Genomic DNA, 23,000 nt, shown 5'->3' on the forward strand with positions numbered 1-23,000 from the left:
TACTGGCTGAGGACATTTACATTTCACCAGGGCCTGTGGTCATGGCTGAGGCCAACTACATTTCACCAGGGCCTGTGGTCATGGCTGATGCCATCCACATTACACCAGTTTCAGTGGTGTTGGCTGAGGACATTCACATTACACCAGGGCCTGTGCTACTGGCCAATACCATCCACATTTCACCAGGGCAAGTGTTGTTGGCTAAGGCCATTCACATTACACCAGGGTGTGTGGTGCTGACCAATACCATCCATATTTCCCCAGGGACAGTGTTGTTAGATGAGGCCATCCACATTACAACAGGGCCTGTGCTACTGGCTGAGGCCATCCACATTTCACCAGGGACAGTGCTCCCTGTGAGGCCATATTGACCACGCCAGGGCCTGTGCTGCTGTGTGATACATCCTCATTTCACCAGGGCCTGTGATACTGGCTGATGCCATCCACATTACACCATTGCCAATGGTGTTGGCTGAGGACATTCACACTACACCAGGGCCTGTGATACTGGCTGATGCCATCCACATTACACCAGGGCCAGTGGTGTTGGCTGAGGACATTCACATTACACCAGGGACTGTGCTGCTGGCCAATACCATCCACATTTCACCAGGGCAAGTGTTGTTGGCTAAGGCCATTCACATTACACCAGGGTGTGTGGTGCTGACCAATACCATCCACATTTCACCAGGGACAGTGTTGTTAGATGAGGCCATCCACATTACAACAGGGCCTGTGCTACTGGCTGAGGACATTTACATTTCACCAGGGCCTGTGGTCATGGCTGAGGCCAACTACATTTCACCAGGGCCTGTGGTCATGGCTGATGCCATCCACATTACACCAGGGCCAGTGGTGCTGGCCAATATCAACCACATTTCACCAGGGCCACTGTTGGTGGCTGAGGCCATTCACATTACATCACGGTCTTTGATGCCGGCTTCTACCATTCACATTACACCAGGGACAGTGCTTCCTGTGAGGCCATCTTCACCCCACCAGGGCCTCTGCTGCTCGTTGATGCCATCCACATTACACCTGGGCCTGGGGTGCTGACAGATATCATGCACATTTCACCAGGGCCAGTGGTGTTGGCTAAGGCCATTCACATTACGTCAGGGTGTGTGGTGCTGACCAATACCATCCATATTTCACCAGGGACAGTGTTGTTAGACGAGGCCATCCACATTACAACAGGGCCTGTGCTACTGGCTGAGGACATTTACTTTTCACCAGGGCCTGTGGTAATGCTTGATGCCATCCACATTACACCAGGGCCAGTGGTGTTGGCTGAGGACATTCACATTTCACCAGGGCCTGTGGTTCTGGCCAATACCATCCACATTACACAACAGGCCAGTGGTGTTGGCTGGGGACATTCACATTACGCCAGGGCCTGTGGTGCTGGCCAATACCATCCACATTTCACCCGATAAAGTGTTGTTGGCTGAGGCCATCCACATTACACCAGGGACAATGCTCCCTGTGAGGCCATATTGACCACACCAGGGCCTGTGCTGCTGGGTGATACATCCTCATTTCACCAGGGCCTGTGATACTGGCTGATGCCATCCACATTACACCAGGGCAAGTGGTGTTGGCTGAGGTCAGTTACATTACACCAGGGCCTGTTCTGCTGGCCAATACCATCCACATTTCAACAGGGCAAGTGTTGTTGGCTAAGGCCATTCACATTACACCAGGGTGTGTGGTGCTGACCAATACCATCCATGTTTCACCAGGGACAGTGTTGTTAGATGAGGCCATCCACATTACAACAGGGCCTGTGCTACTGGCTGAGGACATTTACATTTCACCAGGGCATGTGGTCATGGCTGAGGCCAACTACATTTCACCAGGGCCTGTGGTCATGGCTGAGGCCATCCACATTACACCAGGGCCAGTGGTGTTGGCTGAGGACATTCACATTTCACCAGGGCCTGTGCTGCTGGGTGATACATCCTCATTTCACCAGGGCCTGTGATACTGGCTGAGGACAGTCACATTACACCAGGGCCTGTGCTGCTGGCCAATACCATCCACATTTCAACAGGGCAAGTGTTGTTAGATGAGGCCATCCACATTACAACAGGGCCTGTGCTACAGGCTGAGGACATTTACATTTCACCAGGGCCTGTGGTCATGGCTGAGGCCAACTACATTTCACAAGGGCCTGTGGTCATGGCTGATGCCATCCACATTACACCAGTTTCAGTGGTGTTGGCTGAGGACATTCACATTTCATCAGGGCCTGTGGTGCTGGCCAATACCATCCACATTTCACCAGAAAAAGTGTTGTTGGCTGAGGCCATCCACATTACACCAGGGACAATGCTCCCTGTGAGGCCATATTGACCACACCAGGGCCTGTGGTGTTGGCTGACGACATTCACATTTCACCAGGGCCTGTGCTGCTGGGTGATACATCCTCATTTCACTAGGGCCTGTGATACTGGCTGATGCCATCCACATTACACCAGGGCCAGTGGTGTTGGCTGAGGACATTCACATTACACGGACGATCTGATTTCCTCGTGTCAGCATTGTTCCCACATCATCATAATTAATGTTGTTCCAGGTTCAACATTGCAAGTGACCAATCACCTTCTTGTGACGTCATTCCTTTGCGACTTCGAAATACCCGCCTTCGAGTATTTCGAAATACAAGTGAAGAAGCGAAAAACCGCCGCCTGTCCGCCGAATTTGAAGTCAATTCGCCTGTCCGCCGAATTTGAAGTCAATTTAGGATACTTTCCTTTAATAAACGGTAAGCATTATACATATGTTCCTCACTTGGCTTGCTGTTTGTTTGCTAGCGATAGGCTACTTGACAACAGCATTAGCTAACCAGTGTTCTCTAGACCAGCGTTCCCCAACTTTTTGGGTGTTTCGTGGCCCGGGGGTTGGGTCAGGCAAAATTGCAGTAGCTTCCCTGATCATTTTACAAACATAAGTGAAGAGAATCTGGACTAAAAGGCCTAGACTTATGGTTGTGTGCTGAATCTATGAATCAAACTATCACCTGGAAACATAATTAACTGGTCCATAGCTGTGAAACTGGACATGAGTTCTTGATTCTATGGAGATTAACAGTAATCCAGAAATTTACAAATTTGTCCCAGGGACATCGCGTAGATGTTGTCCCTGGGACAACGCGTAGATGTTGTCCCTGGGACATCGCGTAAATGTTGTCCCTGAGACATCGCGTAAATGTTGTCCCTGGGACATCGCGTAAATGTTGTCCCTGGGACATCGCGTAAATGTTGTCCCTGGGACATCGCGTAAATGTTGTCCCTGGAACATCATGTAGAAGTTGCCCTGGGACATCGTGTAGATGTTGTCCCTGGGACATCATGTTAAAGTTGTCAGAGACATACCATATGAAAGTTTAGCTTCTTTTAGCCCCTGTTTGTTTTATATTATTATATATATATATATATTTTTAATATTATATTTAATATTTACATTGTATTGCAAAAAACCCCAAAACAAGTTAAAATGAATTAATGAATATTGACTAATTAAACCTTCGTTATTTTTCCACCAGAAATGGACGACATAATTAGAAGAAGTGTTCTGAATGACGAAAAAAAAAGAACTGGAAAAGACACACAACTTTGTGTGCATGTGTCACAATGCCAGGAGGACCCATTCAGTGTTGTGTTAGAAAAATTGAACTCATTAACCCTTCATGGACATTATAAATGTTTAAATGTTGCCTCAGGTAAAGACAGGAAAAGAGACTATTACAAATTCAACTGCATCAGAGCTGGGGAAAAAAGTCGAAACAGCTACAGAGCAGTGGGCTGTAAGGCCTATGTTTCATTTAAAGTACTCAAATGTTGGAAAGACCACACAGTCATCGTGCAGCGTACATATGATAAGCATGATGGGCATGATCCTTCGGACCCAAAAGACGCACATTTCAACAATATTTCCAGTGATTTGAGGAGGAAGATTGAGGAACTGCTTTCCCTTGGAACTAAGCCAGCCATCATACTAACCGAATGTCATAAATGGGCCAAAGAACATGGACACAGAGATCTTCACAACAGAGAGCATTTTGTCACACCACGTGACATTGACAGTGTTAGAACCTGCATGATGAGGAAGAAGCACTTTAACTGTGGAGACAGTCAATGTGTACATACCTTACTTAATGGAAAACATCAAGAACATGTTCTCTTCTATCAACCATACACATCTGACCAAGAACTAATGATTGTTTTGCAGACACCTGTAATGAAATCAAACATGGAGAACTATGCAAAACAGTTAGTATTTGTTGACACCACGCACTGCGTTAACCAGTATTCAAAATCAAATTCAAATTTATTTGTCACGTACACAGTCATACACAGTACGATATGTAGTGAAATGCTTGGACAACTGCTCGTGACCTAAAGAAAACAAAAAAGGAAAAGGCTATGAATAAGATAGGAAATAAATATGAAAAATTAAAAAGGGTAAATTTAACTAGGAAGGAATAAAATATAAATTAAGGTTAAAAATGAAATAACTGTACAACACAAATTAGAATGAAGGGTAAATTTAACTGGGAAGAATAAGATAAAATATATAAATTAAAGTTGAAAATAAAATAACTGTACAACAAAATACACAATATAGAACTATATAAGAATGTATGAAGAAATCTAAATATAAATAAATATATACACAATAACAGCAGCTGTACAAGTATTAACCGGAAATGAAGAATATAGTGACCAGTGTTGTGCAAAACCAAAGTCCAGAAAGTCCAGTGTGTGTGTAAGAACTGTATGTGTGGGTCAGTACTGTGTGGTGGTGTGATTGAGAGACCGTATCGCCTGCGGGAAGAAGCTCCTCCTCAGTCTCTCTGTGTTGGTCTTCAGGGAGCGGAATCGCTTTCCTGACCTCAGCAGAGAGAACAGTCTGTTGTTGGGATGGCTGAGGTCCTTCACGATCTTCCTGGCCTTGGTCCAGCACCGCCTGCTGTAGATTGAGTGCAGGTCAGGGAGCTCGGAGCGGATGGTGCGCTCAGCTGACCGCACAACCCTCTCTAGAGCTCGTCTGTCCTGCATGGTGCTGTTCCCGAACCAGGTTAAGATGTTTCCCGCCAGGATGCTCTCTATGGTGCACGAGTAAAAGTTCCTGAGCACCTTGGAGGGCAGTTGGAAGTCTCTCAAGCGTCTGAGGTGGTAGAGACGCTGTCGGGCCTTTTTCACCACAGTGTTGATGTGACAGGACCATGACAGGTCCTGCGTGATGTGAACTCCGAGGTATTTGAAGCTGTCCACTCTCTCCACTGGGCACTCGTTGATGACGGGGGTCTGGTAGTTCCTCTCCTGCTTAGTGCTGAAGTCCACTATCAGCTCCTTTGTCTTACTGACGTTTAGAAGGAGGTTGTTCCTCTGGCACCAGTTCTCCAGATTCCTAATCTCCTTCAGGTAGGCCGTCTCATTGTTATCAGAGATCAGGCCCACCACGACGGTGTCGTCAGCAAACTTGATGATGGTGGTGGAGCTGGTAGTGGCCACACAGTCATATGTGTACAAAGAGTACAGCAGGGGGCTCAGAACACACCCCTGGGGGGCTCCAGTGCTGAGAGTGGTGGAGGCTGAGACATGTCCGCCCATCCTTACTGCCTGTGGTCTGCCAGTTAGGAAGTTGGAGATCCACTGACACATAGATGAGCTGAGTCCCAGATGCTCCAGCTTGGTGGTGAGTGTGGAGGGAATTATGGTGTTAAATGCAGAGCTGTAGTCTATGAAGAGCATTTTAACATAATTCCCCCTTCTAGTGTCCAAGTGAGTGAGTGATGTGTGGAGGAGATGAGAGATGGCATCGTCTGTGGAACGATTTGGACGGTAAGCGAACTGTAGTGGGTCCAGTGTGTCTGGTAGAGAAGAAATGATGAAGTCTCTGACCAGGCGTTCAAAGCACTTCATCACTACTGAGGTGAGGGCTACAGGGCGATAGTCATTGAGAGAAGCAGGGTGGGGTTTCTTCGGGACAGGAACAATGATGGACTCTTTGAAGCATGTGGGGATCACCGACTGAGATAAAGAGATGTTGAATATCTCAGTGAACACAGGAGCTAGCTGGTATGCGCAGTCTCTGAGGATACGACCTGGGATGCCGTCTGGTCCTGCTGCTTTCCTGGTGTTCACTCTCTTGAAGGCTCTCCTTACTTCATGCTCGGAGATGACGAGCACGTTTCCGGTGCTGGCAGTATCTTCCTGTCTGCAGCCGTTAGCGCCGCTAACACTAGCATTGTTGGAGACCTTAGCTGCAGCCTCGAAGCGAGCATAGAAAGTGTTCAGCTCATCTGCCAGAGTCACGGCCGCGTTCGTCATACCGGTTGTTGGTGCTTTATAGTCCGTTATTGTCCTTAGTCCCCGCCACAGGCTCCAACAGAGTCACAACTCTGTTGGAGTTGTGACTCTAGTTTCCTCCCGTAGCGCTGCTTCGCCTCTTTCACCGCCCTCCGCACGTTATATGACGCGGCTTTGTACGGGTCCATGTCCCCCGTCATGAGTCCCTTATTCACACTTGTTGTAAGAGATGATCATGGGCATGGAGTCCCTGTGGCCTATGCTATTGTCAGCAACGAAAGTCAGAAAACCCTGGAAACTGTTCTTGGAATAGTTTGTGAGCATTTCCCAACTTCCCCGAGGTAAATAATACATTGACAGCTATTAATTTTGAAATAATTCCTTTTCAAAAAAGTTATAACATGCCAGAATCTAATGCTATAGCTGCAGCATGGGCTGCAAAAAACTTTCCTTTCCAGTTGTTAAAGTTATTCCTATAGGCTGTATGCAGTATTTTATATATCTACTTGTGAGTTGAAATGTTTAATTTGGCATTGAAGTGGTGCTTTGAGATAGCAAAAACATTTTCATACTGTTTAATCTCATTTAGTGTTTTCTTTTTTTCTGTAGAGCATTTATGGTTGACAAAGACTTTGCGGAAATAAATGCTTTGCAGAAGGTTTTTCCAGAGTCAGCTATCCTTCTATGCTGGTACCATGTCTTGCAGGTAAACCACATTGTTTTCTTTTCACGTTGTCTAAGATGCACCTGAAACACATTTTTACAACAGGGTCCTGTTGTTATGATTTGCCTCATTGTGATATTCACCTACTCAGGTTAATGAATATAAAGGGATAAAATGTTGAGTGACTATGTCCATCCATTTAAGACCACAGTGCACTCATCTTCTGGTGGCTGCTTCCCAAAGCTCTTTTTGACATTTAAAAATATGTTTGCCTGGTTGATTTCTGTAATGCACAGGTCCTCTTGTCCAGTGAGTGACAAAGTTATTTTTGGACGTCAGCTTTCTTTTATGCTTTTTGTACAGCTGCTCCTCTGTCTCTCTCTCCAGATTAACTTTTTTTCTCTTACATTCACAGGCTGTTAATCGATGGCTTTCAAAATCAGAGTCCGGGGTCCATGGGCTTTCTAACACCCAAAAGAGAAATGAAATCATTTCTTTCTTTTTTAAGCTGAAAGCTTGCACATCTGTAAGTGTAATTTGTCACATTTTGATTTCTTGATTACACTAAGAGCATAATAACTTTCAGTTGCTAAAAAAAGTTACAGAGAGATACAAAATAGATTTTTGAAACAATTTCTAAAACTGGCTTCTTATCTTGCTTATCAAAACAAGTACTTAAGCTGTGCAGAACATCATTGTGTCACCCACTGTGCAGTAGAACTTGTGAGTGGGATTCTTTCACAGACAGATGCTGAAACCAAATATGCTTATAGGTTTAGTGTTCCTTCCTAGCCATTGTAAGGGAAGAAATAATTGCTTCTTAATACAAAAACACGACATATTATTAATAACTTAAAATTCTTAATGTTATTCAATAAAAGGAAAAGGGCTTCAATACATAATATTAAAGATTTCAATAGGTCTGTTAAATGGATTGAAATATATTCTGTTGCATCCAATTCTCTTAGGAGGACGACTTTAAAGCCACATCAGCAGAGTTCTGCCAGACATTTAAGCAATACCCTTTGGTGTGCCAGTATTTTCAGAAGCACTGGGAAGGCATTGGCCACATGTGGTGTGACTACGGCCGTCGCTTCAGTCACGCTCGTTCTGAAACAAACAATGTGATTGAAAGGTATGATTTATTATTTTGACCTCATTCAATTGTATTGCTGAAAAAAAGATATTATGCTTTAATCCAAGAGGCTAAACTGAGTAGGTTCGTCATGTCATTGCCAGAACAGGTTTTAGGCAAATCCTTTAAATTCTAGCAGCGTTTTTTATGTTATCACAACAAAAAACAGAGTAGGTGGATTTGCCTAAATCAGCTAAACCGGCACAGAGCATTCCTTTATAAAAGACGTGTGCAATAGGTATTCCAATTTTTTAAAAAAGAATACAGTCTTGATTAAAACTTTAAATTCCTTCAATTACAGTTACTAATCATTTCAAATAACTGTTTTTCAGATTTTTCCACCGCCTGAAATACCAGTTTTTATCTGGCTACAAGAATAGGCGTCTGGATGATCTGATTGAAGTGCTCCTAGGGAAGGCCGACGACTACTTCTCAGTCATAAAAACCCTGCAAGATGTGGGCCGCATGAAAAACAGGTTTGCTGACACCTTGTCTCAAGTTTCAGACTCTGCTTCAAGACTGATGGAAAGTGGTTGGGCTCTTAAAATTACAGTCAAGAACAGCCATGGAGTTAATGCATATCAAGTCCCATCTGAGTCAAGAGAAGACATGGTGTATGATGTCTGCCCTGTTGAGTCCTACTGCAACTGTACATATGGCTTACGAGGACTTCTTTGCAAGCATCTAGTGTTACTTGCAAAATTAGCAGAGGCTGACAATGACATCTATCCAAACATGGAAACAGACCTTGGCAAGAATTGCAGTGAAAGAAAGGCATTACTTTGTACACTGTGAGGACTTGAAAGTGATAAAAATGCCAAGTTTGTTTGGAAATCTGTGTTTTTTTGCATCGGCTGAAACACTTCAGTGCACTTGTTGTACGTTCTCTCACTATAACACATGTGCTTGCCTGAAGGTGGCTTGTAGCCATTTTAAACAAATGAAAAACTCTCTGAAAAGTCCTCTATCAACTTTGAATGACACTCCTGTAGTTGAAAGCACAGACAAAAAATGCACAGAAGATGCAGTTGGAAAACTAAATGCTGTTTTAGACACAGTTAAACAGTGGGCATTCATTCCAGAGGGTATTACTGCAATGATAGATGAACTGCATACAAATGTCTTAAAAACAAAACAAGTAGGCAAAAGTATATGCCAGTACGAAATAAAGATGACAGATAATGCACGCAAAATTAGGCCATTGTATTCTAGCAAGAAACGTTCGGCCAGCATCGACATTCCAACAGTCTGAAAATGAATGTGAACAGTCGATAACCACTGAAAGAGAGACATCCTCTGGAGAAAATGAAAACCTTTTGGAATACAAAACAAAAAAGAGAAGAGTTAAAGCTAAGTATATGCACAAGTAGACTTTTGTGTGACATTTCAAAGGGACTGCATCCATTACTTCTGTTTATTGAAACCTAAAGCTGAATAGCTGTCTTAACTTTCTGCCAAGGAACAGATGAAAAGAAATTGTTTGGTCTCTCAAGCAGTTGTTATTTATGTGTGTTATTCATTACTTTGGCTTGGTTGCTGTTTTTGATACAAATTCATCTGTGCCCATTGTAATATTTTCATATGTTACTATTTTTATATTGCTATGCATTATAAATAAAGGATTACTTATTACTATTAAAGGTCTGCATTTGTAATTGTTGGTATTATTTATAAAATATGCGCTCTTAAGTTTTTTGCTCCATAAAACGATACCTGTCACTTTTTGGACATAGAGTATCAGCTGTTGAGAATCCTGGCTCATACAAAATAGAAGTAAAAGGTTTCAACATCCAGCCTTTTTATGATTAAATACAAAGTGTAATAACAGAGTTATTGGGGTGTGATTTTGTTAATAGTTAGTCTTAAGTATAAGTTTAATAGTAATGAGTAAGAAAATATAGCCAGAATAATGGAATGAGACTAACACCTGACCTCACACTGAGATTTGGTATGAAGTGGCATGTTTGTGCTAATGCTGACATTGGGGCTCAGAGTTCCTCTGTGTGTATATATTTGTGAACGTTAACTTGGCTAATGTCCAAGGGTTTGACTGCTTTCCTGTTGGATTGTATCACAAAGAACAGGGATAAGAGCACCAGTGGCCGTGCACACCCTCATCTCTCTCCTTCACCCGATCATTAGTGTTGGAAACCGGCATTAGCTCAGAGTAGATTAGACTTCAGTATAGTGCAAGTGATTTGATTTTATGATTATTTGATTCAGTTTTTTCTGTGTTCAAGCTCAATTACTTTAATAAAATATGTTGAATTCAAACAAATAAATAAACAAATAAACTGTGGACATTACCCTTTTAAACCTTTCTGAAACAAGACAGGTAAAAACCAGTGTATAAAAGTTTACATAGGTATAAATAGCTCTAACACTTTACTCCAGCCTGGCGTCCACACATGTGGACATCACATTTTGGGTTATTTAGACCAAAATACTAAATCTTGATCAACAAGTGCCTGATATACAGTTATGAGGACATTATACTGCAACTGTTCTATCGAAATTTCAAATTAATGTCCTCATATGTGGCTCCCATTTTTCTCAGAAACAAAAATTAGGTAAAAAAAAAAACAAAACCTGGTAATTCTTTCTTTTTGCATTCATCGGGTTCCAATCGGCCCAAATATCAAAGAGAAATTAAAAATGCATGCCATGGAAGATTTCGGGTCTTAGGGGGTTAAAATGACCAGACCCCTCCGGCCTGTTTTCCAGGCCACTAAATTAAACCCAGTCAATTACCAATTGAACAGAATAAAAACCTACGAGGTCCACTAATAGTCCAAAAGTCCAAATCTTTAATAGAAAAGACAGGCAGAACTCAAACAAACAATAATCCAAATGAGGAGCATATATACACACTGGAAAGTAAATAATTATAAGTTATTAAATCAGACTAATTAAATACAGTAAAACTAATAAGGGAAGACGAACACACGGGAAATAAAAATAACAGTGTAAACATACCAAAACTCAAAATAAAACAGGAAAGCTACTACAAACCGAGTGTGACACAATTACATTCATATTGAAACATATGTGATAATTTTCTTTCTTTGTAGCATTTTTAAGATATGTGTTAGAACAGTCATTATGCTGTTTGGATTAGGAACCAATCATTTTTGCCAAATAGTTAACACAAACTTAGAACAACAATGAACAATTTTCAAGATTCTGATTTACAGAACAAACAAAAGTCACAAAAGGTTTCATTATTTAAGAGACAAGATCAAGTTTTTCACACAGGAATGAAATGACAGAATCCAGTGCAGCGGGGCCAAAGGTGTGTGTCAGCAAACTGAAGGTTGAGGAATCAGTCAGCTCATGTTTAAGATTGTGTTGGATTTTGAGAAGAGTCTGTCTGTTATTAGAAAGTAAGATTAACAATGTTACACCAATAACCCAAATACGGGGAAATGACAAATAATACCAAAAAAGATACAACTTTCATATTGTTTTACTAACTTACTTTGTCATATCAGCACTTGAATGGTCGATGCCTTTACAGACCATGTCTGTTGTGACATCGCAGGCCAATCTTCCGGCAAACCCGAGGGCTAGCTCCCCAGCCTCCTCTTCACTCAGAACACTAAACACTGTTACTTTAGTTTTGGCCTTCTTAGGCCTGTCAAGAATCATTGCGGGCAGTTTGGCTTTACGGCCCTAAAAAAGAAAAAGTGCAAACACCAAAAGAGCAGAGAGAGACACACACACGCGCACAAAGTTAAATGCTTTTGTTTACATGGTGTAATTGTGTATATGTTGCAGCAAATGCACAATTTCCAGCCACATTGTCACTTCATTGATACGAGTAACCCGGATTTATTTCAGGTGACATCAAAATCACGAAATGTATACCTACCCCAATCAAACCTCTGAAAACATGAACTGACATGTTCTCTGCGTTGATTCTGCGCTTGATCTCGTCTTCTGTTATTGTGTAGGTTTTCTTTTTCTGCAGATGTTCTCTCCCTTAGGAACTTTTCCTTTGTCATTCGCTGCCTGATGCTTTCCCTGATGACATTCTTCACTGGCTACTTCTATTGCTCCTCCTGTATAGCCACCCACTATGCTGCACAACTCCTTTCCCTCTGCTGTGCTGCACTGTGCTGTTACATAAAGAAGAATGATATAAACAGCACTATATCAATTTAATTGTGAAGAGAAATCCCCACAATACGACACAGTTATGTCTAAAATAGTTTTGTGTAAAAACTGGATCTTGAAACGTCCACTTTAATTACACAGTCCTGGTGTGCAAAGGCAAAATTACGAAAAAAAATTTCACTTTAAACATTTTTGGACATTGTTTAGTTATATTGTGACTTACTCTCACAGAAGATACAGATGCCACAAACAGACTTTGAACAACGCATGTGCTTGTATGCACCACATTTCTGGCACTGCACCTGTGAATTAAAAAAAAAAAAGAAGAAGAAGACATAAACAAACAAAAAACAAATGAACAAAGTCCATTAAATAAACAATCTATATGGCTAAGGACATGTCATAGTGTACCCGGTCTTTGGCTGCAATCACACACCAGCACTGACTGCACTTCCTAGTTCGATCTGCAAAATATAATTTGTTTAAGTACAAGTTACATTTTCCAATGTTAGAGAAAAAGAAGGCAGCTAATTTTATCTTTACCTATTGAGGAAAATAAGTAGTGGCAAAGTCGGGACCTGAGCTTTGTGATTTCAGTGTTGTACTCCTCCACTTGTGTTTTACCGTCAATGAGAGATTGGACAAACTAATAATTGACGAAGAAGAAGAAAAAAAAAAAAAAGAACAAAAAGAATTAGATTAACAAAGAAATGTTTGTTTGTTTTTAACCCCCCCCCCCCCCCCCCCCCGAGAAAAAAAAAAAACAGAGCAACCAAAGCAAAGCATTACTGCTGAAATGGTTCAATCTACAAAAAAAATTGAGATTTTACCATCCTGCCTCTAAGGCTTTAAAAACTGAATAGGCAAAAATGTAAACATTACTTATATAGGTTAAAGCTATAGTTTTCAGTACCATTATGACATGCACTCCACATGAGTTCCCATCCTGTTGATGTGGGTGGCTCACATGTGACAAGGTCCACTCTCCAGCGCAGCCTCTTGCTGAAGCAAATGAGCTGAGAGATCGCAGTTATTACAAATAAAAAGCATATAGAGAAATCAATAACCACGTTCGGTAATGATTTCAATTAAATTAAATATGTTATGTTAAATATGTTAATTAATTACCTCCAGTTTTTCAACACCGCACTTTTTCTGACCTCCGACTCGCCAAATGAATTCATATAGACTATGGTCCTCTTGGGTATGTCACAAAACTGTTTTGTAAAAAGATGGATATGGTAGGCTTGGGCCTTGAGCTTTCCTAATGAGGGACACTGAAAAGTATCATGCACTAGAGAGAGTGCAAAATCTGTGCAACTTACAAACAAGGTCCAGTGGCTGCCGTTTTCCAGACAGGCTCCAATCAATTTCTCATACATCTGAAAGATGTTTTTCTGGAAATAAAAATAATGTGACAAGTATGTTTTTCTGTCAAGAATGACACTGCAAAACTGCAAAAGCTTGTCAGGTGAGACTTGTAATTAATTCTGCAGATACACAAACATATAGAAAGTGTCATTTTTGGTTTACATTAATTAATTTCTATAGTGTGTACAAAACAAATCAAGACCACAGACTCAACATGCACCACTCAATTTTTGGTGTTCTTTATCAGTTGGCCAAGACAGAAATGTTTTAATCTGTGTGCATTGCTTTTGAACAAGTCTTTACACAGAAAAGGTTTCAGAAAGGTATTTTTCAGGTTCTTCTGACAAGGCTTCAATTTTGGAAAATGCTGTTTGTTTATAGTGGCAACTTATAAACCCTTTGTGATAAGAACATAGTTACCACAGTCCAAGTCATACCTTCAAAAAGTATGCACTTTGTGCTCTTGTGGACCCATCCAAAATTTTTCCAGTGATTTGGCTTGGTATTGGATAAATGTGAGGGAAATTCTATAAAAATAACATAAATACACCTATGTTTTCAAATACATTACAAAAAACGTAAACATGCTATGTCATTATGATCAAACAAGCTTTTCAACATACCTCACACTGCAAATAGATTAGGCCATCTATTACCTTATAAAACAAATAAATAAATACATATAAATAAAAACAGAACTAAGGAATACGATTCATTAAGTAAATTGTACAATAAAGTGTATTTAAAGCAGAATTTAACATTAGTTTTATGACAACATAAAAGGATTTTTATGTCAAGAGGTACCTCATCTGAAATGTTAGTCTGGTCAAACAGGGATTTCAAACTTGAAATACCAATAGAGTTTGGTCCAGCTACTCCCACAAGGTAATCTGTGAGAAAGCATATGCTGTAGTCAACAGATATCATTTTCTTTTTGCATGCTGCAACCATCATCCATTTCAGTCTTCTAGGAGCTTTGTCTGGTTGTAGTTCTTTTTTCTCCTCCTCATCTATTAATTAAATTGTTTTCTGACCTTCCTAACTGTTTCCGACCTGTCTTCCCAATGTGATGTTTAAGCAATATATGTATGGTCAGAAGGGGGTGAAATTTTCAATGCAGTTGTACGTGTAACATTGCATGTGATAATAAAAGGCTTGATTGGTTGATTATTCAACATGAGTTGACATTTACCTGACATTGTGAAGGAGTCACAGTTTCTGTAAGGGTGTAAGAACATAACATGTGGATTTGTTACACTTCTTTTTCACAAGTTAATAACAATCAATAATTTTCATTCCATTATTTACAAGCTATCACACGATGTCCCAGGGACAACATCTACACGATGTCCCAGGGACAACATTTACACGATGTCCCAGGGACAACATTTACACGATGTCCCAGGGACAACATCTACACGATGTCCCAGGGACAACATCTACACGATGTCCCAGGGCAAATTCTACATGATGTCCCAGGGACAACATTTACACAATGTCCCAGGGACAACATTTACGCGATGTCCCTGGGACAACATTTACGCGATGTACCAGGACAAATTTGTAAATTTCTGGATTACTGTTAATCTCCATAGAATCAAGAAGTCATGTCCAGTTTCACAGCTATGGACCAGTTAATTATGTTTCCAGGTGATAGTTTGATTCATAGATTCAGCACACAACCATAAGTCTAGGCCTTTTAGTCCAGATTCTCTTCACTTATGTTTGTAAAATGATCAGGGAAGCTACTGCAATTTTGCCTGACCCAACCCCCGGGCCACGAAACACCCAAAAAGTTGGGGAACGCTGGTCTAGAGAACACTGGTTAGCTAATGCTGTCGTCAAGTAGCCTATCGCTAGCAAACAAACAGCAAGCCAAGTGAGGAACATATGTATAATGCTTACCGTTTATTAAAGGAAAGTATCCTAAATTGACTTCAAATTCGGCGGACAGGCGAATTGACTTCAAATTCGGCGGACAGGCGGCGGTTTTTCGCTTCTTCACTTGTATTTCGAAATAATCGAAGGCGGGTATTTCGAAGTCGCAAAGGAATGACGTCACAAGAAGGTGATTGGTCACTTGCAATGTTGAACCTGGAACAACATTAATTATGATGATGTGGGAACAATGCTGACACGAGGAAATCAGATCGTCCCACATTACACCAGGGCCTGTGCTGCTGGCCAATACCATCCACATTTCACCAGGGCAAGTGTTGTTGGCTAAGGCCATTCACATTACACCAGGGTGTGTGGTGCTGACCAATACCATCCATATTTCACCAGGGACAGTGTTGTTAGATGAGGCCATCCACATTACAACAGGGCCTGTGCTACTGGCTGAGGACATTTACATTTCACCAGGGCCTGTGGTCATGGCTGAGGCCAACTACATTTCACCAGGGCCTGTGGTCATGGCTGATGCCATCCACATTACACCAGGGCCAGTGGTGCTGGCCAATATCAACCACATTTCACAAGGGCCACTGTTGTTGGCTGAGGCCATTCACATTACATCACGGTCTTTGATGCCGGCTTCTACCATTCACATTACACCAGGGACAGTGCTTCCTGTGAGGCCATCTTCACCCCACCAGGGCCTCTGCTGCTCGTTGATGCCATCCACATTACACCTGGGCCTGGGGTGCTGACAGATATCATGCACATTTCACCAGGGCCCGTGGTGTTGGCTAAGGCCATTCACATTACACCAAGGTGTGTGGTGCTGACCAATACCATCCATATTTCACCAGGGACAGTGTTGTTAGATGAGGCCATCCACATTACACCAGGGCCTGAGCTACTGGCTGAGGCCAACTACATTTCACCAGGGCCAGTGGTGTTGGCTGGGGACATGCACATTACGCCAGGGCCTGTGGTGCTGAACAATACCATCCACATTTCACCAGAAAAAGTGTTGTTGGCTGAGGCCATCCACATTACACCAGGGACAGTGCTCCCTGTGAGGCCATATTGACCACGCCAGGGCCTGTGCTGCTGTGTGATACATTCTCATTTCACCAGGGCCTGTGATACTGGCTGATGCCATCCACATTACACCAGGGCCAGTGGTGTTGGCTGAGGACATTCACATTACACCAGGGCCTGTGCTGCTGGCCAATACCATCCACATTTCACCAGGGCAAGTGTTGTTGGCTAAGGCCATTCACATTACACCAGGGTGTGTGGTGCTGACCAATACCATCCATATTTCACCAGGGACAGTGTTGTTAGATGAGGCCATCCACATTACAACAGGGCCTGTGCTACTGGCTGAGGCAATCCACATTACACCAGGGACAGTGCTCCCTGTGAGGCCATATTGACCACGCCAGGGCCTGTGATGCTGTGTGATACATCCTTATTTCACCAGGGCCTGTGATACTGGCTGATGCCATCCACATTACACCAGGGCCAGTGGTGTTGGCTGAGGACATTCACACTACACCAGGGCCTGTGCTGCTGGCCAATACCATCCACATTTCACCAGGGACAGTGTTGTTAGATGAGGCCATCCACATTACAACAGGGCCTGTGCTACTGGCTGAGGACATTTACATTTGACCAGGGCCTGTGGTCATGGCTGAGGCCAACTACATTTCACCAGGGCCTGTGATACTGGCTGATGCCATCCACATTACACCAGTTTCAGTGGTGTTGGCTGAGGACATTCGCATTTCATCAGGGCCTGTGGTGCTGGCCAATACCATCCACATTTCACCAGAAAAAGTGTTGTTGGCTGAGGCCAACCACATTACACCAGTTTCAGTGGTGTTGGCTGAGGACATTCGCATTTCATCAGGGCCTGTGGTGCTGGCCAATACCATCCACATTTCACCAGAAAAAGTGTTGTTGGCTGAGGCCAACCACATTACACCAGGGACAGTGCTCCCTGTGAGGCCATATTGACCACACCAGGGCCTATGCTGCTGGGTGATACATCTTCATTTCACCAGGGCCTGTGATACTGGCTGATGCCATCCAAATTACACCAGGGCCAGTGGTGTTGGCTGAGGACAGTCACATTACACCAGGGCCTGTGCTGCTGGCCAATACCATCCACATTTCAACAGGGCAAGTGTTGTTGGCTAAGGCCATTAACATTACACCAGGGTGTGTGGTGCTGACCAATACCATCCATGTTTCACCAGGGACAGTGTTGTTAGATGAGGCCATCCACATTACAACAGGGCCTGTGCTACTGGCTGAGGACATTTACATTTCACCAGGGCCTGTGGTCATGGCTGAGGCTAATTACATTTCACCAGGGCCTGTGGTCATGGCTGATGTCATCCACATTACACCAGGTTCAGTGGTGTTGGCCGAGGACATTCAAATTTCATCAGGGCCTGTGGTGCTGGCCAATACCATCCACATTTCACCAGAAAAAGTGTTGTTGGCTGAGGCTATCCACATTACACCAGGGACAATGCTCCCTGTGAGGCCATATTGACCACATCAGGGCCTGTGCTGCTGGGTGATACATCCTCATTTCAACAGGGCCTGTGATACTGGCTGATGCCATCAACATTACACCAGGGCCAGTGGTGCTGGCTGAGGACATTCACATTACACCTGGGCCTGGGGTGCTGACAGATATCATGCACATTTCACCAGGGCCAGTGGTGTTGGCTAAGGCCATTCACATTACACCAAGGTGTGTGGTGCTGACCAATACCATCCATATTTCACCAGGGCCAGTGTTCTTAGATGAGGCCATCCACATTACACCAGGGCCTGTGGTCATGGCTGAGGCCAACTACATTTCACCAGGGCCTGTGGTCATGGCTGATGCCATCCACATTACACCAGGGCCAGTGGTGTTGGCTGAGGACATTCACATTACACCAGGGCCTGTGCTGCTGGCCAATACCATCCACATTTCACCAGGGCTTGTTTTGCTGGCTGATGCGTTCCACAATACGCAAGGGCCTGTGCTACTGGCTGTAGACTTTCACATTATGCCAGGGCCTTTGGTTCTGGCCAATACCATCCACTTTTCCCCAGGGCCAGTGTTATTGGATGAGGCCATCTACATTACACCAGGGACAGTGCTTCCTGTGAGGCCATCATCACCACACCAGGGCCTCTGCTGCTCGTTGATGCCATCCACATTACACCTGGGCCTGGGGTGCTGGATGAGGCCATCTTCACCGCACCAAGGCCCGTACTGTTGGATGAGGCCATCCAAATTACACCAGGGCCTGTGCTACTCGATGATACTATCCACATTACACCAGGGCCTGTGTTACTGGCTGAGGACATTTACATTTCACCAGGGCCTGTGGTCATGGCTGAGGCCAACTACATTTCACCAGGGCCTGTGGTCATGGCTGATGCCATCCACATTCAACCAGGGCCAGTGGTGTTGGTTGAGGACATTCACATTTCACCAGGGCCTGTGGTGCTGGCCACTACCATCTACATTTCACCAGGGCCGGTGGTGCTGTCCGAAAACATCCACATTTCACCAGGGCCTTTGATACTGGCTGATGCCATCCACATTACACCAGGGCCAGTGGTGTTGGCTGAGGACATTCACATTACACCAGAGACAGTGCTTCCTGTGAGGCCATCTTCACCACACCAAGGCCCATATTGTTGGATGAGGCCATCCAAATTACACCAGGGACAGTTCTTCCTAAGAGGCCATCATCACCACACCAGGGCCTGTGGTGCTGGATAAGGCCATCCACATTACACCAGGGCCTGTGCTACTCGTTGATACCATCCACATTTCTCCAGGGCTTGTGTTGCTGGCTGATGCGATCCACAGTACACAAGGGACGGTGCTACTGGCTGAGGACATTCACATTACAACATGGCCTGTGGTCATGGCTCAGGCCAACTACATTTCACCAGGGCCTGTGGTCATGGCTGATGCCATCCACATTACACCAGGGCCAGTGGTGCTGGATAAGGCCATCCACATTACACCAGGGCCTGTGCTTTTGGCTGAGGCCATCTACATTACATCACGGCCTGTGACGCCGACTTCTACCATCCACATTACACCAGGGACAGTGCTTCCTGTGAGGCCATCTTCACCCCACCAGGGCCTCTGCTGCTCTTTGATGCCATCCACATTACACCTGGCCCTGTGCTGCTGACCGATATCATGCACATTTAACCAGGGACAGTGTTGTTAGATGAGGCAATCCACATTACACCAGGGCCTGTGCTACTCGTTGATGGCATCCACTTTACAACCGGGCCTGTGGTGCTTTCTGAAACCATTCACATTTCACCAGGAATTGTGTTGCTGGCTGATGACATCCACAAAACACAAGGGCCTGTGATACTGGCTGATGCCATTCACATTAAACCAGGGTGTTTGGTGCTGACCAATACCATCCATATTTCACCAGGGACAGTGTTGTTAGATGAGGCCATCCACATTACACCAGGGCCTGTGCTGCTGGCCAATACCATCCACATTTCAACAGGGCAAGTGTTGTTGGCTAAGGCCATTAACATTACACCAGGGTGTGTGGTGCTGACCAATACCATCCATGTTTCACCAGGGACAGTGTTGTTAGATGAGGCCATCCACATTACAACAGGGCCTGTGCTACTGGCTGAGGACATTTACATTTCACCAGGGCCTGTGCTACTGGCTGAGGACATTTACATTCCACCTGGGCCTGTGGTCATGGCTGATGCCATCCACATTACACCAGGGCCAGTGGTGTTGGCTGAGGACATTCACATTTCACCAGGGCCTGTGGTGCTGGCCAATACCATTTACATTTCACCAGGGCCGGTGGTGCTGTCCGAAAACATCCACATTTCACCAGGGCCTGTGATACTGGGTGATACATCCTCATTTCACCAGGGCCAGTGGTGTTGGCCGAGGACATTCACATTTCACCAGGGCCAGTGTTGGTGGCTGAGGCAATCCACATTACACCACTGCCAGTGTTTCCTGTGTGGCCATCATCACCACACCAAGTCCTGTGGTGCCTGCTATGGCCATCCACCATGCAAATTTCACCAGGGCTTGTGTTGCTGGCTGATGCGATCCACAAGACACAAGATCCTGTGCTACTGGCTAAGGCCCTTCACATTACACCAGGGTGTGTGGTGCTGACCAATACTATCCACATTTTACTAGGGCCACTGTTGTTCGCTGAGGCCATACACATTACACCACGGACAGTGCTTCCTGTGAGGCCATCTGCACCACACCAGGGCCTGTGCTTTTGGCTGAGGTCATCCACATTACATCACGGCCTGTGATGCAGGCTTCTACCATCCACATTACACCAGGGACAGTGCTTCCTGTGACGCCATATTCATCCCACAAGGGCCTCTGCAACTCGTTGATGCCATCCACATTTCACCTGGACCTGTGGTGCTGACCGATATCATGCACATTTCACCAGGGCCTATGGTCATGGCTGATGCCATCCGCATTACACCAGGGCCTGTGGTGCTGGCCAATACCATCCACATTTCACCAGGGCCAATGTTGCTTCCTGTGAGGCCATCCTCAACTCACCAGGGCCTGTGGTGCTGGATGAGGCCATCCACATTACAGCAGGGCCCTTGCTACTCGTTTTTAGGTTTTGTATTGTTGATTGTCATTTATGCTTAGAAATATTTAACCATATATGCTTAGAGGTGTATAATCATTTGTAGATTGAAAGAATGTCTCATCCTAGGAGGTCTGTAACAACTCTGTGTAGCATAAAGAGGGGAGTGCGTTCACTCCTCTCTAGAGTGTTCTGGCATAGATCACACACCTCCTAGGAGAGGCCGTATCTTCTCTTGCTGATATATGGTTTAGCAAACACACGTATATCTGTTTAAGTATAAGAGCCTTTTGTTCAGATGGACCCGCTAGACTCTTCACAGGGTCACATCTTGACCTCACACATACACACACACACACACACACACACACACATACACACACACACACACACACATACACACACACACACAGACATACACAGTATTCTTTGTTCACATGTATGTGAACATGTCTACACAACTATGTAGACGTCATATGTTAATGACCCTATGCATATTCAAGTAACCACAATAAAAGGAGTGCTATGGGGAACCTGGCTGACAGTCTGACGGAGGTCAAGTGGTGGAACGACACTTGGCTCCAGGCAGGACTCCCTCATGCATGAGTAACATGAAGAACTTTGCCTACTCGTGTCTTGCTTTGCTGTGTAATTATATTGTCTTCAACGTTCCAGCGGATAGGTTCAAGCTACAGACCTATCACTCGTTGATACCATCCACATTTCACCAGGGCTTGTGTTGCTGGCTGATGCGATCCACAATACACAAGGGCCTGTGATTTTGGCTGAGGCCATCCACATTACACCAGGGACAGTGCTTCCTGTAAGGCTATCTTCACCCCACCAGGTCCTCTGCTGCTCGTTGATGCCATCCACATTACACCTGGGACTGCGGTGCTGAAAGATATCATCCACATTTCACCTGGGCCAGTGGTGTTGGCTAAGGCCATTCACATTACACCAGGGTGTGTGGTGCTCACCAATACCATCCACATTTCACATTTCTATTAAAAGTTACAGCTATTTATATGAAGTTGTACAAAAACGCTTTATTTCATCAAGACAGTGCGTTTCTGACTATTACATGCATTTGAATGGCGAACTCGCCCAAACAAAGTATAGGTTTTCATTATGTGAATAACTTGAAAATCTTAGCTCAAACAGCTGCAAAACCTGTTTGCCCAGCACGGGGATATTGAAGTCTGCAAGATAAAGCCACAAATATGTGAGTCTGAATCTTCTATCAAAAGTTACAGCTATATATATGAAGTTGTAGAAAAACGCTTTCTTTCGCCAAGACAGTGCGTTTCTGACGATTACATGCATTTGAATGGAGTTCTCGCACGAAACAAAGTATAGGTTTTCATTATGTCGGGGGAAAACTCTGTAAGAAACCCAGGAGAAATAAAGACACAATGAGACAAAGTTACTTTCTTTATCAAACGTGTACACGGGTGAGCTGCTAAGAACAACTCACACCATGCACAGTGGCTTGGTAATTTTTATAGGCACAGAGCACAGAGACAGTGAGAACAGGATAACAAATAATAAACAGATAAAATAAAACAACTCCATATATGGTGCTAGTCTCGTCAGCAGAGAGCTAGGGAAGATAAAACAATCTAAAACAATATGTCCCAGAAACAAGATGTGTTTGATGGGAAAGTCTAAAAAGATAATTCTAAATTAATCTAACCATAGGCAGAGGGCAGACAAAAGGCATCTTTGTACATTTAAAAGAAGGTAAAGAAACATAGAATCATTTTTCCTGTAACACATTATGTGAATAACTTGAAAATCTTAGCTCACACAGCTGCAAAACCTGTTTGCCCAGCATGGGGATATTGAATTCTATAAGATAA

General features: G+C 43.9%; 2 protein-coding genes across 4 annotated transcripts; one reads left to right on the forward strand and one right to left on the reverse strand.

Moving 5' to 3' along the window:
• Nucleotides 1–6,503: 6,503 nt before the first annotated feature.
• Nucleotides 6,504–9,756, forward strand: LOC308406705 (uncharacterized protein; the record flags this gene model as incomplete). The annotated part of the gene is made up of 5 exons (XM_080897886.1): nucleotides 6,504–6,658; nucleotides 6,927–7,023; nucleotides 7,397–7,507; nucleotides 7,950–8,116; nucleotides 8,449–9,756. 5 exons carry the CDS (start codon nucleotides 6,504–6,506, stop codon nucleotides 8,909–8,911), a joined length of 993 nt encoding a protein of 330 aa, XP_080754012.1. The 3' UTR covers nucleotides 8,912–9,756.
• A 1,218-nt stretch (nucleotides 9,757–10,974) lies between these two features.
• Nucleotides 10,975–15,650, reverse strand: LOC308407428 (uncharacterized protein). 3 transcript variants are annotated; one of them, XR_013973672.1, is made up of 13 exons: nucleotides 15,509–15,626; nucleotides 14,796–14,821; nucleotides 14,408–14,493; nucleotides 14,227–14,259; nucleotides 14,041–14,130; nucleotides 13,558–13,629; nucleotides 13,361–13,449; nucleotides 13,146–13,248; nucleotides 12,811–12,878; nucleotides 12,644–12,696; nucleotides 12,456–12,534; nucleotides 11,595–11,788; nucleotides 10,975–11,486 (listed from the first exon to the last, which is right to left on the reverse strand). XR_013973672.1 is itself a non-coding variant. In XM_080899063.1 (13 exons), exons 2-12 carry the CDS (start codon nucleotides 14,800–14,802, stop codon nucleotides 11,781–11,783), a joined length of 723 nt encoding a protein of 240 aa, XP_080755189.1. In that variant the 5' UTR covers nucleotides 14,803–14,821; nucleotides 15,509–15,650; the 3' UTR covers nucleotides 10,975–11,486; nucleotides 11,595–11,780. The 3 variants fall into 3 exon arrangements, 1 of the variants encoding a protein (XP_080755189.1); XR_013973673.1 differs by having other exon boundaries at nucleotides 12,776–12,878; nucleotides 13,146–13,234; nucleotides 15,509–15,624; XM_080899063.1 differs by having other exon boundaries at nucleotides 12,776–12,878; nucleotides 15,509–15,650.
• Between the last annotated feature and the right edge of the window lie 7,350 nt (nucleotides 15,651–23,000).

The sequence above is a fragment of the Rhamphochromis sp. 'chilingali' genome (genome assembly GCF_963969265.1).
Source record: "Rhamphochromis sp. 'chilingali' genome assembly, chromosome: 12".
NCBI classification, from domain to species: Eukaryota; Metazoa; Chordata; class Actinopteri; order Cichliformes; family Cichlidae; genus Rhamphochromis; species Rhamphochromis sp. 'chilingali'.

What these genes read in the sequence shown, in the direction of transcription:
- LOC308407428 (XM_080899063.1), bottom strand. An exon ending in GTGGAGTGCATGTCATAATG is followed by an intron (nt 12,879 to 13,145) that starts GTACTGAAAACT and finishes GTCAATTATTAG; the next exon opens with TTTGTCCAATCTCTCATTGA. An exon ending in TGATTGCAGCCAAAGACCGG is followed by an intron (nt 12,535 to 12,643) that starts GTACACTATGAC and finishes TTTAATTCACAG; the next exon opens with GTGCAGTGCCAGAAATGTGG.